Source organism: Rhineura floridana, chromosome 2 (genome assembly GCF_030035675.1).
Source record: "Rhineura floridana isolate rRhiFlo1 chromosome 2, rRhiFlo1.hap2, whole genome shotgun sequence".
Classification (NCBI taxonomy): Eukaryota; Metazoa; Chordata; class Lepidosauria; order Squamata; family Rhineuridae; genus Rhineura; species Rhineura floridana.
Genome location: NC_084481.1, coordinates 174,104,897 through 174,123,314, shown reverse-complemented (window position 1 = coordinate 174,123,314; position 18,418 = coordinate 174,104,897). Strand labels below are relative to the sequence as shown.

Sequence of the window (18,418 nt, the reverse complement as noted above, 5' to 3'; positions counted from 1 at the left end):
TTTTTTCCTTTCTTTTCCTTTTCCCTACTGGCGCTCTGGGGACTGAGAAAGGTTCTTACCGGGCAAGAATTGAGGAGATGGGGGCGGGAAGGGGGGGCAAGATTGGGAAGGCGAAGGACGTTAACAGCGTTAGGATGGAGAGAGGGCGCCAAGAAAGGGGGAAAATATAATTTTAAATCTTATGTTATGCCTTGGATTTCGGTTATGACAAGAAAGGTTTATTCAAAGAAAAGGGATGGAGGTGACCCAGGAGAGGGTTATAGAGCTTTCTGCCCATCTCTCCCTAAAACGGAGAATTCAGATCTCATGCAAGGGGTGCGGCAACGTTAGTTTTTATTTGCAGCCGGCTCCTTTCTCTTTAATGGTGATATGAGGCGGGTTCGGGGGCGGGGGGGAGACAGAGAAATAATTTTGTAAGAGGAGAAATTCGTCTCCAAAACACCGTAACCGGGAAGGAATTAGATATTTTAAAACATCCATTAACCCATTTTGGGAACATATTAAAACGAACGATGGAGAATGGGCATTGAAAGGCCTTTCGTGGACCATTCATGTTATCATTGCTTTAGTAGGTCTCCCATTTTGCTGTGGAATAATAATGCCGCATATGCTGCGTTGAGTATGAAATAAGCTTTTCCCCAGCATGCACTGTGAGGAAGTGAAATTCTGTGTGCACTCGGGAGGATAAGGCTGCAATCTTGTGCCGGTTTACCTAGGAATAGGTCTTATTGAACTCGATGGGACTTACTTCTGAGTAGTTGGTATAAGATTGTGTTTTTTCACTGAGAAAACATGCATAGTATTGGGCTGGAATAATTTTCAAAGGTAAATGGGATGTTAACATTCTGTGTAAAACAGGAATGGCAACTGGTGATTTTTTGGGTTGTATCTGCTTAATCTTTCCAGCCATTTGGAACATTTTATGGGATGGGAATAAACAGGACGAGGAGGGAGGGATATGTGAATATTTGTTAGGTCGTGCTGAACGTGACAGGTTACGAGTTTTTTGAGAGAAATAAACTGCACCAGCTTTGTTGAAAACGTTTTCTAGACAAGGCTGGCACCCAAAATAGCTACTTTGCTTTTTCCAAATCAAATCAGATCCATGACTAGGCAGTGCAACACAGCATTACATAATTTCTTTGTAAAGGAACTGAAGCTGTATTTCAAAACAAACTAAATGGACTCATAAGGATAGAAGGACAGAAAGAGCCAGTGCACTTAATTTGACAGTGTGCAGAGTTGGATACAGAAGCTCCAATTTTCAACTTTTTCATCCAGCCATTTTTTTAAAAGGTTACCACCACCACTAAGGATAGGGACACATTACTGACTTAAAATGCAGTCACCCTGTTTTTTGAATGCGGGTACAGATTGAATTAACCAGAATCCACTGGTTTCCTTTGAAATACTAGCTGTGGGCACACTAATCACTTCAAAAGCACCAAGAATTATTTTTCTAGCTGTTTTTTGAAGCGACTCTGCCCTCTGCTGGCCACACCTCCGTTCCCCACTGCTGACTTTAGACTTTTCAGCCTTGGGCCAGTCACTGTCTCTGCCTGAGCCTACAGCAAAGCTTTTCCACTGGCCACACCTGGAGTGGCAATGGGTGTATGTCTCTGCTTTCAGAAAACAGAGATGGGACCCGCATAACAGTAAGTGTGTAAGAGTGGTCACAACATCTTGCTGCCTGCAGACATATGAGTAAATCTGCATTCCTCAAGGTGCACAAAGTGTGACGTAGTCTTCAGCTTGTGGATGTTTCTTTTCCAGATTATTTGGAAATCAAATATTTGAATATATTTTGAATATCTGAATATGTAAATATTTTATAGTAAAGAATTACATTAAAAAGTCAAGTATTCCTTAAAATATGTTCTAAGATTGTATAAAAAAGGAGGGGAAAAGGTATATCAAGGAAAGTACATTTGGCACATATCCTGTTCCTTTTCAGATCTGTTGAACCGTCCTAGACTTTTCCAACAAACCCCAGGCAGATGCCACCATTATGTTTTTGTTCATCAAAATATATCCTAAGTAGGATGTCCTTAGTGAAATCTAACAGCTTCTTTCTCAAATGGGTACATCATCTTTTCCTCATGGTTATCCTAAGGTTAAATCCTGAGGCAAGTCTATCCCCGCACCTAAAAATACAGTCTAAATCATAGTTAATGATGATGTTGATGATGATTATATTTCCATTTATAGACCACTCACTATCTGAAAGATCTCAAAGTGGTTTACAATAGAATACACAAGGTACAATAAAAACCATATTAAATTAATTTACAAAGCAAAATACATGAACAATATATATGTACATAAACACAATATAAAAGTCAGATTATTACAAGCAGTATAATACAAATAACCACCAACATAGCATAATACAACCATTCACCATCTATTCTATGCAACCACTACCATCATTCACTACCTCAAACATATCAACCAACCACTCATAATAGTTAATAAATGTTATGTAGAAGAATGATTTCTAAGGGCTGCTTCATGTCCAGCAACTTCTTTAGGCTGCAGCCCTATGCACACTTACTGGAAGTAAGCCCCTTGAATACAGAAGGGCTTACTCTTGAGTAAATATGTGAGGATTGTGCTGTTGCTTTCTTCACCATATTTTTTACATTTTTTATTTTGTTTTTGCTTAACATACAGGTTGAAGAAAAATTTGTTTAATATTCAGTATTTGCAGAGCTCGTTACTGGCATTATCTAGTTGTAATCCTTACAACAATCCTGTGAGGTAAGTCAATGTGCCCTAAGCCACACATTTTCTCTCACAATCCCAGCCTTGCCTGTCGGAAACTAGTCTATTTATTTGCCTACAAAAGCTGACCAGTTCCCTTTTTTTAAAAAAGGGGGAGAAGTATTTATTTATTTATTTATTATTTGATTTATATCCTGCCCTTCCTCCCAGCTGGAGCCCAGGGCAGCAAACAGAAGCACTAAAAACACTTTAAAACATCATAAAAACAGAGCTTAAAACAAAATGTTAAAAACATTTTTTTAAAAAGCTTTAAAAACATCTTTTAAAAAAGGGTTAAAAACATTATTAAAAAAACATATTAACAAGCAATTCTAACACAGATGCAGACTGGGATAGGTCTCAAAAGGCTTGTTGAAAGAGGAAAGACTTCAAAAGGCACCAAAAAGATAGCAGAGATGGAGCCTGCCTAATATTCAAGGGGAGGGAATTCCACAGGGTAGGTGCCGCTACACTAAAGGACCGTTTCCTATATTGTGCAGAACAAACCTCCTGACAAGATGGTATAAGATGGCAGTGAGCGACTGGGTATATAAGGGGTAAGATGGTCTTTCAGGTATCCTGGTCCCGAGCTGTATAGGGCTTTGTACACTATCTACTCCCCCTCCTGTCTCACACCCAGGGAGGGCCAGCCTTCCGCCAGTTACAGCCTCTCACTCTGAAGGCATCTGGCGACTTTCTCCTATCATTCAGTTCAGTGCACAGGCTCGGTGTTGGACTACGACTTGGGAGACCACTGGGTGACCTTGGGCCAGTCACTGTCTCTCAGCCTCATGAAAACCTTATTTACATAGGGTCGCCATAAGTCGGAATTGACTTGAAGGCCGTACACAGGCTCCCACCATGTGCAGGAACTACATATGCACCACACGCCCTCCCCACCACCAATCTCCTCTAGATTGGTTTAACAGAAAACAAATTAAAGAAAGAAAAGGTAACAGAAGGGGGGTAGCGCCCTCATGACTCCCTAAGGTGATACCCAACAGGCAACTCCCTTTGGTGGCAACCCTCGCGGCGGCAGACCTGCCACCCAAGGGCAGCTGGGCTTTTATGCCTCCTGACCCAGCCAGCAGCTGATGCAAGAGGCTGCAAGATTAACTGCAGCCTCTCTCTGGAGCAAGGGTCAGGCAGGGGGTCCCAGTCCTTGCAGCACTTACCAGGGACTTTAGCTGTCTTGAGTATGTGCTATTTCATATCTTCGTTCATTTATTTCTTTGGTACAGGTTGCAAAATACAGACTGACGGCACCATGACTACAACTGTGCTTTGCAGCATGGTACTTCTGTTGGCCTTTAGACTAGCTTTGACGTTTAGTCACAATCCTAGGACCCCAGACAGAGTTTCTGAAGCTGATATCCAAAGACTTCTACATGGGGTAATGGAACAGCTGGGCATTGCTAGACCCAGAGTTGAATATCCAGCGCACCAAGCAATGAACCTTGTAGGTCCACAGAACATTGAAGGTGAATATTTATTACTTTGAATTATGGTCATTATTATTATCATTATTAGATTTTTAAACCATTATTTATTGTCATTCTATATGCGATTCCTTAGCTATGGATTCGTAGCCAATGAAAAACCTATCACAAAAATTAAGTTTAGTTACAAATTAGTGTTAGATGGTTTATTTAATTTGCTAAGAAAGTGTTGATTAATGGTACAATACTAAGCACATTAATTAGACGAGTCTCACTGAATTCAGTAGGGCTTGTTTCTGAGTAAACATGCTTGGAAACACTCTGAAAAATTGTGTTTTTTTCTCTGATTGAGATTGTGAGCCAGTTCAAACACTGCTTCCACCTTGTAGAGATGGCTGGAAATCCTTTGTGGCAGCGGCTCCATGGGGCTGTCATAACAGGTGAAAGTTGCTAAAGACATGGATTGTCAGTTGTGTGGAGAGTCTTCTTGCCGGCATGCCCATTCCATTTTGCCAGGCATTTGGCTTGTTTTAACTTTCTGGTGCTGCTGTGTGGTTTATATCGCTCCTGTCTCTTTTAGCGCTCTGTTATTAACAAAATTTTATTGCTGTGAATTTATTATATGCTATCTTTTTAAATGGTTGCAAGTCACTTTTGGGCCTTTTTGCTGAATGGCAAAGTATATTTTTTTAAAAATAAGTAAACAAAATTCTTGGTACCTGCTTGCATAGAGGTTCTCTGTGCCGTTGGAATTATCCGCATGACAGGGATGAGTGGCTCTCATCTGTTACGGCTAATGCACTGAGCCATTGCTATGTGGAAGCATTTTCTGCAAATGTTAGCTTTGACATTTGAATCTTCCTTTAGCTATTTTTTTAATTCTCCTTAAAGAAAAAAGTGCAGAGGAATTGTTAAGGGGTAATTAAAAAGTCATCTGAATAATAATAATCATCATAATAAAATCTGCATACTTTGCAATTAAACAACTTTATATTAAAATCAAGGCTTCTTAAGTAAGGCTTCATTTGCAGAATTATTTAATTCTTATTTACAGAACTGCATGTATATGTACCTGAATTTACAACTGTTGCTAGTGATTACATATGTTGCTAATTATCCTTCTGTTAAAGGGGTAGGAATCCTGTTCTTATTTGCATCTGGTCACCCTAATACTGTGACTAAACTCCCTAACTACTGTACCACACTACCTCTAGTTAATACTGAGACTCTGAAATGTGCCTAAATGTGTTCATGAGACTAAGGCATTGTTAATTATACAGACAGGGACTTTATTGTTATTAAAATAGAATTCAGCAGGCTACGTTGATAAATATTTTGCTGTTCCTTGTTTAGACATTAGGTGGCTGTAGAGTGCAGGATGTAAGTTCTAGGAATCTATTTAAGACCGTATATACATTTTAGTCAGCAGATGGTGCACTGCATGTTAACAGCTAAGCAGAAGCCAAATCGTTTTTCTAAGTGTGTAATGGAATAATGTCCAACATGTTAGTGTTACAAATCAAAGTTCTATGTTAACAACAATTTATTTGCTGGAGACTGGGTCTCCTTTGAAGACTTGCTATAAGTCCTTATAAGAACAACAAAATAATTAAGTATAGCAGTAACTTCAGTCTTCCTGAATTTTCTATTTGTATTGCTCTGCAATCTTGCCTGGTGTCATTTAACCATCTACAGAAGGGTTATTGAAAGAGTGGAGAGTGCAGGGAGCATGAAAGCATGTATAAATAATCAAAAGAGCAATTATGTTTAATAGAATATCCTAAAACAGAATTTGGAGACAAAAGATATAATCTGCCAAATATTCATCAAGTATTTAGTTCTCTTGTGTGTGTGCTACCTGTCTTCAAGTCGATTACAACTTATGGCGATCCTATGAATTAGTGACCTCCAATAGCATCTGTTATAAACCACCCTGTTCAGATCTTGTAAGTTCAGGCCTGTGGCTTCCTTTATGGAATCAATCCATCTCTTGTTTGGTCTTCCTCTTTTTCTATTCCCTTCTGTTTTTCCCAGCATTATTGTCTCTTCTAGTGAATCATGTCTTCTCATTATGTAGCTAAAGTATGATAACCTCAGTTTCATCATTTTAGCTTCTAGTGACAGTTCTGGTTTAATTTGTTCTAACACCCAATGATTTGTCTGCTTCGCAGTCCATCTTATGTGCAACGCTCTCCTCCAACACCACATTTCAAATGAGTTGATTTTTCTTTTTCGCACTTACTTCACTATCCAACTTTCACATCCATACATAGAGATCAGGAATAGCATGGTCTGAATGATCCTGACTTTAGTGTTCAGTGATACATCTTTGCATTTGAGGACCTTTTCTAGTACTCTCATAGCTACCCTCCCCAGTTCTAGCCTTCTTCTGATTTCTTGACTATTGTATCCATTTTGGTTAATGACTCTGCCAAGGTACTGATAATCATTGACAAGTTCAATGTCCTCATTGTCAATTTTAAAGTGACATAAATCTTCTGTTATTACTTTAGTTCTCTTACAAACCCACTATTTAGCAGCATGAGACAAGATCTTGGTGGGTGGAGCTTTAAGAACCCCAGAGTGCTAAGGTTGAGTCCCAGGGATGGATGGACTTCAGAGGTATTTATAATCTGAATTTCAAAGACTACGAGCAAGGAATATTGAACTGTCTCATTATGGCATGCATCATAAGCTTCCAAATGACAGCTTGTTGGCACTGAACAGTTGTGTAGCCTTTCCTGGGAAAGGGGCCAATGAGTCTTGCTGCTTATGACTATCAATTTATTTAGTGCATTCCTACTCCGCCTTTTGAGGGCACATAACCCTTGCAAGGCAGCTTGCAGAATTTTTTAAAAAATCAAAACACAGCAATAAAAACTAGAAGCAGTTAAAATCTTGCACAGCAAATAAATACACTGCAGACCAGAATAAATATATAAAATAAAATTCAAAATTAAAAGCCTGCAGGATTAAAAAAATCCAAGAATTTAGTTAAACATAGACTGGAACAAAAAGTTCTTTTAAAAACCAGCATCAGTGAGGCATGAGTACTTCCCTAAGAGTTCCAGAGATATGGAGCCACTACTGAAAAAGCCTTGTCCCTCCTCCCCAAAAGACGAATGGCTCTTATTGATGGGCACAAAAGCAGGACCTTCAGTGCTGATCTCAGAGCAAAAATAAGGTTTTAAAATCAGGTTATTTTTGGACACGCTTATACAGGTGCAGGTCATCCTTCAGATAGCCTGGCTCCCGACTGTTTAGGTATGAAAAAGTCAAGACCAGGACCTTCAATTAGGCCTGGAACTGAACAGGCAGCCAATATAATGGATTTGTATCAGCACTATTGCCATTTTTAATTTTAACCTTTTTAATAAGTTTTTAAAGCTTTTTTTTTTTTAAAAAAATATGTTTTTAAAGATGTTTTGTTTTAATATGTTTTTAAGGATGTTTTGTTGTAATATATTTTCAAGTCTGTTTTTATGATGTTTTAGACTGTTTTTAATACTTTTGTTTACTGCCCTGGGCTCCTACTGGGAATATAGATCTAATAAATAAATAAATAAATTTTATTTTTAGTGTTTCAGCTTTTAATTGGTATTTTGGGGCAAAGGGAGTATTCCAAGGTAAATGGCTTCAGCATATACCCTGAAAGGTGTAGCTTTTTTTTAACAAATCATTTTTATTTAACTTTTCATTTTGCAAAAACAGTAGAAAATAAAACATTACCTTAAGATAAGAAGTAACAATCTATGTGTGATTTTAAAATGTCACAATAAATGCATATGAAACCTTCTCAAGTGGGAGAGAGTGTGTCTGCATATGAAGGATACACAAATATATACATAAAGAACTCAATTACTCAGGAGATGATCTGACTAGAAAGGTAAGTGACACTCTGGAGGATATGCGCACACCCCAGAGAGGTAAGGTATGTCAAAAAAAGGCTACTGCACAGATTTGAACTTGTCAGATTTTATCCTCCTCCTCTTTAGTCTATAACATTGAGTCAGCTTTTCTTTTAACACAATGGTACAAACTTTGGTCTACTAACCTTCTAATATAAAAATAGAACAATGATTCCAGTGCTGCCCAATCTCCATTTTCACAGCTGCGAAAAGATTATAAGAGCTTTGTGAGAGAGTTGTTACAGTTTCTCTGGAAAGATAGATAATAACACTAAGTATGGGTCTGGTGGAATAATTTGGCTAACTATGGAAGAAATTTCCTGAAAGATTTTAACCCAGAACAACACTGGACAAGCCCACCACATATGGAAGTAGGTGCCTACCCCCTGACAGCCTCTCCAACAAATATTAGATTGTCCAGTAGTACTTTTTGCCAAAGTCACAGGAGTAAAATACCGTCTTAATATGAGTTTAAGCATAGATTCCTTGATTTTGGCAGAGATAGCCTGTATAGGAGGCTTATGCCATTTTGCTTTCCAAGATTGATCTTCAGTCAATCCACCTCCCATAGGTCCTTCAGGCTCACTGCAGAGTACAAGTTAAGAAACCTCCATAGATAATACACACTCCACTTTTGAAGTTACTCAATGAGCTTTTACAATCTCTCTCCAAAAACATCAGAAAACATAACAGATCCACCGCCTTCAGCAGGCAGGGTTGGGGAATCGGTATGTCAAACCTTCAACTCCGACTCTTCTATTTTTCTACTGTCCAACTCCTACTCCTCTATTTTTCTACTGTCTGATTCCGACTCCTTCATAAATGGCAAATGTATATTAATTTTTCTACTGTCTGACTCCGACTCTGACTCCTTCATAAATGGCAAATGTATATTAATGTATTAATATTAATACATTAATATTAATATTAATATATTAATTTTATTTTGAAGTTGGAGTCAGTACATTTGTTCCGACTCCGACTCCATCCAAAATTGCTTCCAACTCCGACTCCATCCAAAACTGCTTCCAACTCCGACTCCACAGCCCTGTCAGCAGGAAAAAAGTAAATCTTGGAACTTGCAATAACTGAAGCCAGGTAGTGCGAACATTACCTAATTTCCCTAAGAGTTGTTCTTTAGACAATGGAATTTTATCTTCAAGCAAGTCACACAGTCTGGCTTGCATATTCCCATTTTCCACACTGCTTATATTTACATGAGTCCTTAAAGGGAGGTGTTCCAGAAATGGTAATAATGAAGATACAGATGGAGCTACACTTTTCTCCCATTGCTTCCAAAATGCGCAAAGTAGCTTTCAAGAATGGGTTTGCTAAAATGTGCAGAAAGGCTTTAGGGAGTTTGCCAAGAGGAACAATTCTGCATAAGAGAGTATTTTTCTTTTCTCCATTTGTACCCAATCAGTTCCTAGAGCACCCCAAGCAATTTGAATCAATTGTTTAAGAATGCAGACATCATAATAAAGCCATAGATTAGGTATACCTAAATCCCCTTCACTATGATGCTTGCAACATATGATTGCTCATTCTGTTCCATTTCCCACAGTTGACGTAAGCATTAATAGGTTTTTGCCATTGGTTTAATTAATCAAACCAGAAGAGCTTGGAATAGATATAGAAACCTGGGTAAAATACTAATCTTTACTGCTGAAATGCAGCCAAACCAGGTTAGGTGAATTCCCACCCACTGCTTCAAATCTTTCCTCACTTGCTTGAGCAATGGGCCAAAATTGTGCCTTTTTAATTGCAGTAAGTCTTTAGAAAAGGTTACTCCAAGATATTTAATAGTGCTTGACTGTAACTCTGTCCCTGAGATCTGCACCATACTCTGTTGCAGATCCAAGGATGTGGTCACACACAGTAGATTGGACTTTTGAAAGTTAATCTCCAACTCGGAGACCTGCTGAAAAGACATTAATAAATTGCTCAAAATTGGCAAAGAGCACCATGAAGAACCAATGGTGTGCTGTCTTCCCCCCACCCTCACACCTTGGATATCTGGGTGATATCTAACCATTTCAGCCAGTGCCTCCACTGCCAACACAAAAAGGAGAGGCGATAGAGGGCAGCTTTGCCTTCTCCCTCTATGAAGAGAGAAGGAAGAAGAGCACACATCATTAACTCCTGTAATAGCTGTCACTTCCAAATAAATATCTGTAAGAACATTCCCCAAAATCCGTATTTTCTAACACTTTAAGAAAGTAAAGCCATTCCACACAATCAAATGCTTTGAGAATATCTGAGAAAATTAAAGATACAGCTTGTCTGCTCATGGCACTATAGAAAATAATGTTTGAAGCCTGTCGAATAGCATCAGCAATTTTCCTGTGTAGAATGAACCCTTTTTGATCAACATGGATATAGCCTTCTACCACCCTATTACGTCTTGATGCCAGGACTGCTAATAATATTTTTGCATCCTGATTAATAAGAGCAGTGGGGTGGTATGAACCCAATTGTGTGGGATCTTTTCCAGGCTTGGCAATAACTATTAAATGTGATTCTCTCCAGGAGTCAAGCTGTCTTCTGTCCTCCATTATAAGATTAAACAAAGAGGTTAACTGGGAAACCAGAACATCCGAAAAACATTAATAAAAACCGCTTCTGAAGCCGTCTGGCCCTGGTGTCTTGCCCTTTTACTTCCTCTACTTCAATGGGAGCATCAAGAAGTTCTGAGGGACAGCAGGAAAGCAGTTTAAGGCCTGCCCAGTGTAAAAAATCAGCAGTAGACTATGGATTAGGAGAGTTTGTTGTTTATAAATGAGAATAATTCATAAATGCATCATTAATGTTTTTAGCAGTATTAACAAGGACCACCATCAGCATTCATAATAAAGGGGACTTTGTTTCGCTCAACCTTCTTATATAATGCTCTAGCCAGCAAGAGTGATGATTTATTCCAAATTCATAAAAAGGATTCAAGTAAACTATGCTAGTATTTATACAATCAGTGTCCAAGAATGCCAGTTTGCTGTTCTTCTGCTCTAAAAGCCGTAACATTTTCCAACCTCCTAGTAGTTTGTTTCCTTTCCAGTTCAGCAACTTCAATAGTTAGTGAAAGTCTAGCAGATTCCTTGGCATGCTTAAGCATAGATGCTTTCTTAATGCATTGTCTTCTAGCGACAGGTTTGAGAGCATCCCACACGGATGTATCACAGGTCCCAAGTTTTCTTTGAAATAATGCTTAAAAACATGCTGTAGTCTATCAGAAGTAAGTGGAACGGGAGATGCCATGGGCAGAACAAGTGTCTTCCAGCCCCCACATATAACATGGTAGTTACAGGGGCATGATCAGAGGTGGATATAACTCCAATGCTTGACTTTGCAACCCTTATGTCTCCTCCTCTTGGGAAATTAACAAGTAGTCTATGCATGAATAAGATTTGTAGCATGAGAAGTAGAAAGTAAAATCCTTTTTCTGTGGATGTTTGTGTTACTAGACATCCACCAGACCAAAACAGATTATTATTTATTTATTATTTTAGATTTATATCCCACCCTTCCTCCCAGTAGGACCCTAGGGGAGAGGGATGAAGCAGCTAAAGACTGCGTACTGGAAGTGTCCTTTGCCCTGTTTATAACAGCATTAAGGTCACCTCCTAATAAAACATTCTCTGACCAGAACACCCATAGCTTCATGCAAAAATGCTCTCTGGCTCACATTTGGGCCATACAGTGACCCCAAAGTGAGCAGTTTGCCCTATAGCAACAATGTTATCACCACCTTGTATCTGTTAATGTATCTTCAATAACTATTGGGCAGTTTTTGGCTAATAAAATGGAAGCACCCTCAGCTTTGGAAGACCCAGACGAATGATACTGTCCTTCAATCCATTTGCGCCTAATAATGTTAACATGGGCAACCTTCTGGTGAGTTTCCTGTATAAAAATTCCATTAGGGGCTTCAGCTTTTAACAACAGAGCAATACGTGATCTCTTGTGTGGATTACTCAGTCCCCTAATTTAAAGATAGAACTTTTAGTGCACCCATAATCATAACCAGTCATAGAGTGCAGCAGCTCACTTATACTCTCCATGAATCATAGAAAAGGGTATAGAACAGACTACCAAAAAGGGGGGAAAGAACAGAAAGGAGAAACTGCAATAAACATAAAACAAGAACACCACCAAGTGAAGAATACTCAGGACAATCCTGCAACAGTGGAGCTAGTCAATTTCCCTGACCTTGAGGTGTAGGCAGAGGGCCAAACTCTGAAAGATTATGCATGAAACTAAAAGCTGATGCAGCCCCTTTCATCTGATGGGCCAGAAGAGTATCAAAAGCTTAGATCGCTGATAGATTTGCAGTGCATAACACAGTGAGTAGAGGAAACAGGTGGTATGAATCTTCATTAAACATTGCTAGTAATATCCTGGCACTGAACTGTTGATGCTTCTGAGTGACCTGGTTGAGAATCCTCCAACGGCCACTGCTTATTCCTTCTTTCCTTTTCTTTGCCTTTGTAATCCATTCGGAACATTCCCCTTCCTCTGGGGTAGCAGTTTCCTTGCCCCAGCCATTAGGCAGAGTTGCACCAAGATCCAACAACACTGATTTTGCTTTATGCAATGATGAGACACAGAGAAATTTGCTTTTATGGCATACAACAATTTGAAAGGGAAATCCCCAACTGTACTGAAACCCAGCTTTCTGCAAAGCTTCTTTAACCAGGCGAAAATCACACCATTTAAGTGTTTCTGCACATACGACCTGGGAAACGTGTACATCATAACCTCCATACTTCAATACTCTGAAGTTACTCAAGGCTTTATAAACTTCATCTTTGGTTCTGAATCTGTCAAATTTAACCATCAGATCCCTCTGCATGCCGCCATCTTTAGCTTGCAGACTGGGGATTCTGTAAACCCTATCTATGTCTCTCAATGCAGTCTCAGCAGGTATTTTTAAGTCTTTCCAGCATTGTATGATAAAGTCTATGGGGTTTCCCCCTTCTTCAAATTCTTGGAGTCCACATAGTCTAATATGCAACCTTCGGGTTTTGTTCTCCTGTGTCTTCTATCTTAGATTGTTGTTTCAGACAAATATTAAGGGCCTCATTCGCTGTTGTGGCAACTCCCGACGTTTGGGATTGTAAATCTGAAAGTTTATAGTCTATGGTGGCTAGCACAACTTGCCAGTCTCCCGCTGGTTCTTTTCTAAGCAATTGAACTAATGCCGCGACATCTCTGTCTGCTGACATAATGCTAGTCAGTTTTGCGCTTTCACCTTGTCCTAGGCTTTCCTGCCTTGTGTCAGTTTCTTCTGAGCTTGACAGCTCCAGTTCTTCTGAGGGATTAATTTCTACCAGGGCCAATTTTAAAGCTTTTTTCTGCTTTCTGCTGGGAGTTGAGCCCAGCCCCTCATCTTTTTCACCATTTAGCATACTGTTCAACGACTTAATCTGTCAGTATGATTCAAAAAGACCCATTCAGATTTAGGAGCAAGGACCTTAAACTCCTATCTTGTCTGATTGCAAGTCATACCCCTACCTGGCTTTTTGCCATTTCACCAACATAAAAATACATAGAGCACAATTCAGCAGCAAATTGCATATATGCAACATATGAAATAAAAATGTAATGTTAAAGTATACACCAGTTTTCCCCCAACTTGGTGCTTTCCAGACATTTTGAACTATAACTCCCATCAGCCCCAGCTAACATTGCTGTGCTGGCTGGGGCTGGTGGGAGTTGTAGTCCAAAATAGTGGGAGGGCACTAAGGTGGGGGAGGCTGGTAAATAGTCTCCTATTCTGTACAGTTATGCTAAGTTTGTTCATACTCTAAATGAAAATAACTTAAACAGATCTGATGTAGTCTTTTAGGCCCACAAAGATGAGACACTGAGAACACCAAAAAGCTCATCCCACTCACCATCTCTACCAGTATGGATTTATTATTCTTCATCTTTTCCCCATTATATTTTTCCAACCAAACTTCTAATGATAGCTCTTAGGTTTCTTTTTTTAGCAAGTTAATTGATCTAAAACGTTTTTTGGCAAGAATATGATCCTAGTAGTTATGCTACTTTGGAAAGAATATCAGGTTATCTCTAGAGTAACTCCCTTGGAAGAATGGCATGAGCCATCCTGAAATACAGCATCAGATTTTCTGTGTCACTGCATTAGGTATGTCATAGACCAGGGCACGCTTCTGTGGTGCCCTCCACATGTTGTCTGGCTACAATTCTCATCAGCCCAAGCCAGGATGGCCAGTGGTCAGGGATGAGGAGAGTTGGAGTCCAACAATAGTACCACATTGGCCACTCCTGGTTGAGATGAGTATCTAGATAAGTGGAAATGTTGCCTGTTAATCCCACTCATCTTTGATTAGAGATTCCCATCAACTATGTATATTTGGTGATTGTGTGTGAACATAAAGCTCCCAGGTTTGGAAAGTGAGGGAAGGGAATAAAAATGCACTCTGGAAAATGCATGGATGTTCCCTTGCCTGTGCCCACATAGATTCCGAAGAGGCTGCCAAATGGAGCTCAGTTATTACTACAGTTGAGAGTTTGGCACCATGCATAGATTGTAAAGCCCTGTAGAGCCATTATGCCTGAACAGAAAAAGTCAGGGCATGTAAAGGACATAAGAGGCATGTGCCACCTGTGCCAGTGCTCATACCTGCTCCACCTCCAGCCTTTCCATGTTGAGCAGTTTCTAAATGTGTTGAGCCACAGGTGCATTAAATCCCTCTTCAGGCTTTTTCTGATCAGAGAAGGAATGGATGGGGTCAGCACATGCAGGGACATTGGGACAGCACATGTGATTCTACAACCTCTCTTGTGTTGTAATCCATGTTCAGGCATAACACAAATAGGGCTTATGAGGCTGGAGAGCATTAGGTAAGCCAAGGCCAGTATGAGTATTGCCTCCACAGATGACTTTTGTGTGCATTATGCAATTGTTTCTTTCCACTTCTCTGTCTTTTGCACTCTTATCCAGCCACTGTTATCAGTGTCTTCAAGAGGGCAGTCTTCTGTTAATGTTTGTGGCTGACAGGGCAGCATGTTTATACTGCATTATTTTGATTTTGGAGCTGTGCTGTCTACCAAGCCTAACACTGGAAGAACAATACTAAAATTAATGGTGTGTTTGAATTAGTGTCACACATATACCAGTCAGCACTTTGTTTCTGCCACCCTGGTCCTGTACTATAGGTAAACAGTTCATGAAGGTTTATAAAAGCATTCAAAAGTGCAAGAATAAGGTATAAAAAGCAGGAGGTTATTGACTCTGCCTTCTGGGGAAAACAAAGGAACTGGGCTGGGGGAGGATTTTGAACTGAAGGAAACAATAATGTGTATTGGTATAAAAAATTGCTTTGTATGTAGTCCAGGGAAATTTTGGCAAGCACTTGAAATTTTAACTATATACATACAATAAATAATATACTATATATGGAGGCTCTGAGGTGCCTTTATTCATAGTGGGCAGAGCTCTGGGGCAAAGAGATCTGCACAGTGTACAAGAGTTGACTTGATGGTGTCTGAAGGACATTCTGCAACTAAATGGTAAACATGGATATCCAAACACTTTGAGGAATGTAATACAGAACAATTAAATGTCCATCTTTGGGGTTTCAAAACAGCAAACATTCATTTGAAAGGTCTGTGTTTGTATTCATTGTAGAGATGCTGCAGATGTAGAAAACATGGTAGTTAACAGCATGACAAAAAGAATATAGCACTAGGAATCATTTTCTGTAGACTTACTCCTCCACTTTCCAACAGATAGACACATGTGCGCTAAAAACATGTATTAATGAGGTGGCCATTTATACATTGCCAAAATAGAGGACGTGCACCACCAGAAAAGAGGATGAAATAGAAGACAACTTTGCTAATGTATATACAGATGCACATTTAGAAATAATTAGAAACATTTAGTTAAATTTCACAGAAGGCAAAGTCAATTAATTTCCCATCCAAACCACCACAAATAAAATAATTTTTTCAGTTAATTTACACCCTACTCCAGATCACTCCAAATCAATTAATTAATTTCCCTCCCAGTTCCTGCTCCAAAATAAATTATATTTCAATAAATTACCCTATCTACCCATTATTAAAGGGTCATCATTATCCACCCAAATTAAATTCACTAATAGGCAAAAAAACCTCTTGCGGTTTAAGAATGTACCTATAGTCAACAAACTTTAAAAAGCAGGGGAATTGGGCAGCTATCGTGAATGCACCAGAGGAGCAGGAGACCTGACCTCCTCTCTGAGATATTGTATTGCCCTACAAATTTGTAAAAATGCAAACACAATTTGGGTTGGTCTTTCACAGTCCAATCCACTTCCTGTGTACCTTGGAAGAATTAGTTAATGTCTATGAGCATGAGGAGGAGGAAGGAGGGGAAAACAAAGGGCAGAGGGGAGGAGGGGGATGGGAGCAGGCGGGAGGGGAAGGGGAGGGCAGGTTTGGTCATTTGCATGGTTATTGAGTTAAGTGGGATTTACTCACATGCAATCATGCTTAGGGTAGGTGAAACTGACTGTGGGAAGAGGGGGAGAGGGAGGGCTGAAGTGGGCGGGGGAGGAGGAAGGGAGAGGATAAGGGAAGGAGGGGCGGAGAAGAAGAGAGGGGGAAGGAAAAGGCAGGTCTGTTTATTTTCATGCTTATTGAGTTCAATGGGATTTACTCCCCTGCAATCATGCTTAGGATAGGTAAAACTGACCATGGGGGGGTGGGAGGGGAGGGGACAGGAGAGGAAAGAAGGGAGGGAGGGAATGAGGGGGAGGGGGAGGGAAGGGGCAAAAAGGGGGATAGGAGGGAGGAAGAGGGGGGCAGGTTTGATCATTTGCATGCTTTTTGAGTTCAGTGTGGAGAAGGGGAGGATTGGGAGGAAGGGGATGGGGAGGGAGAGGGGAAGGAGACTGGATGGGCGGACACTGGGCAGAGGGAAAGCCCCTTTCCTTTCTAAAAGGAAAACATTGTGAACAGTGTAATTGTTTTTCAGGGTTTCCCCCACCTTTTTATTCTACTGCAGGCACATGTAGTCTCTCACCCAAATTTAAACCAAAGCTGTCCCAGGGATGCTCAGTAAGAACTGTCAGTGTTCTAAAAGCCAGAATCACAGCTGTTTGGCTTGGCTAATCAGGTGGCCACACCCACACCAGACCTTTATTTCACTTTAAACAGTCATGGCTTCCCCCAAAGAATCCTGGGAAGTGTAGTTTGTGAAGAGTACTGAGAGTTGCTAGGAGACGCCCTATTCCCCTCACAGAGGTACAATCCCCAGAAGAGGGGCTGACTGTTAAACCGCTCTGGCCACTGGAGCTCTGTGAGGGGAACAGGCGTCTCCTAGCAACTCTCAGTACCCTTCACAAACTACACTTCCCAGGATTCTTTGGGGGAAGCCATGACTGTTTAAGGTGAAATAAAGGTCTGGTGTGGGTGTGGCCACCTGATTAGCCAAGCCAAACAGCTGTGAATCTGGCTTTTAGAACACTGACAGTTCTTACTGAGCATGCCTGACACTATAATAGACTTCAATGTTACATTTCTTAAATTTATTAAAAATCACCCATGCACTTTTTTTTACATTGTAAACTGCAGAGGATGAATGTGAGAGTGTGGGGCAAGGTCAGTAATAGGATTACAGGTACTCTGTGAACATGGCTGATTTTTAATTAATTTCAACAAATTATGAGACCACTGACAGAAAAAAGTCCAACAGGGGTCTAGGTTTTTCCCCTCTTGTTTCATGTGTTGACCTCTTGATTCTCTCTGACTGTTTTGTATATTGCCGTGAAAACATACAGGGTTGTTAAGCAAGCATTTCTGAGTTCAGGACTATAAAGTTGTGTAAGGTTTTGTTTTGAAATGAGCTTAAGGGAAGCAGCAGCATGGCATCAGGTGGTATTCTCAATTTAACATTGCAGAATGCGAAAAATCCATGCTGGCTATAGTATACAGCCACTTTCGTGGCGGTATAACACAAAATAAAAAGGGTACACACAAAAATGCTCAAGGCAGCTAGCAACCTTAAAATTCTACCTGAAAGTACTAAAATACAGTCATAAAACTCAACAATGTATCATGAGCACAAAACTGAAAATGTATAGAAAATTCAAAATAACTATACTATTTTGGAAATCTTAAAGAAATTAGCTCTAATTCTATTCTGGTATGGGGATTCTTACCATGAGGTGAGCTGGTGGTCCTGCTTCTGATTTTTTAACTTAATGAATTGGCAAACCAGCAGCTCACAGCTGTCATGCACTATAGATTGAATCCTCAGATGCCCTTGTTTCCTTTCCCAGTGAGATGGGCCTAAGGAGA

General features: G+C 39.9%; 1 protein-coding gene across 2 annotated transcripts in view; it reads left to right on the top strand.

Moving 5' to 3' along the window:
• Positions 1–18,418, top strand: part of SCG5 (secretogranin V) — a 44,815-nt gene that overhangs the window by 121 nt on the left and 26,276 nt on the right. For both annotated transcript variants that reach the window (XM_061611495.1, XM_061611496.1), the window contains exons 2-3: positions 2,674–2,760; positions 4,005–4,244. In XM_061611495.1, coding sequence (XP_061467479.1) covers positions 4,031–4,244 — 214 coding nt within the window. In that variant the 5' untranslated portion in view covers positions 2,674–2,760; positions 4,005–4,030. The remainder of the gene's footprint in view (positions 1–2,673; positions 2,761–4,004; positions 4,245–18,418) is intronic.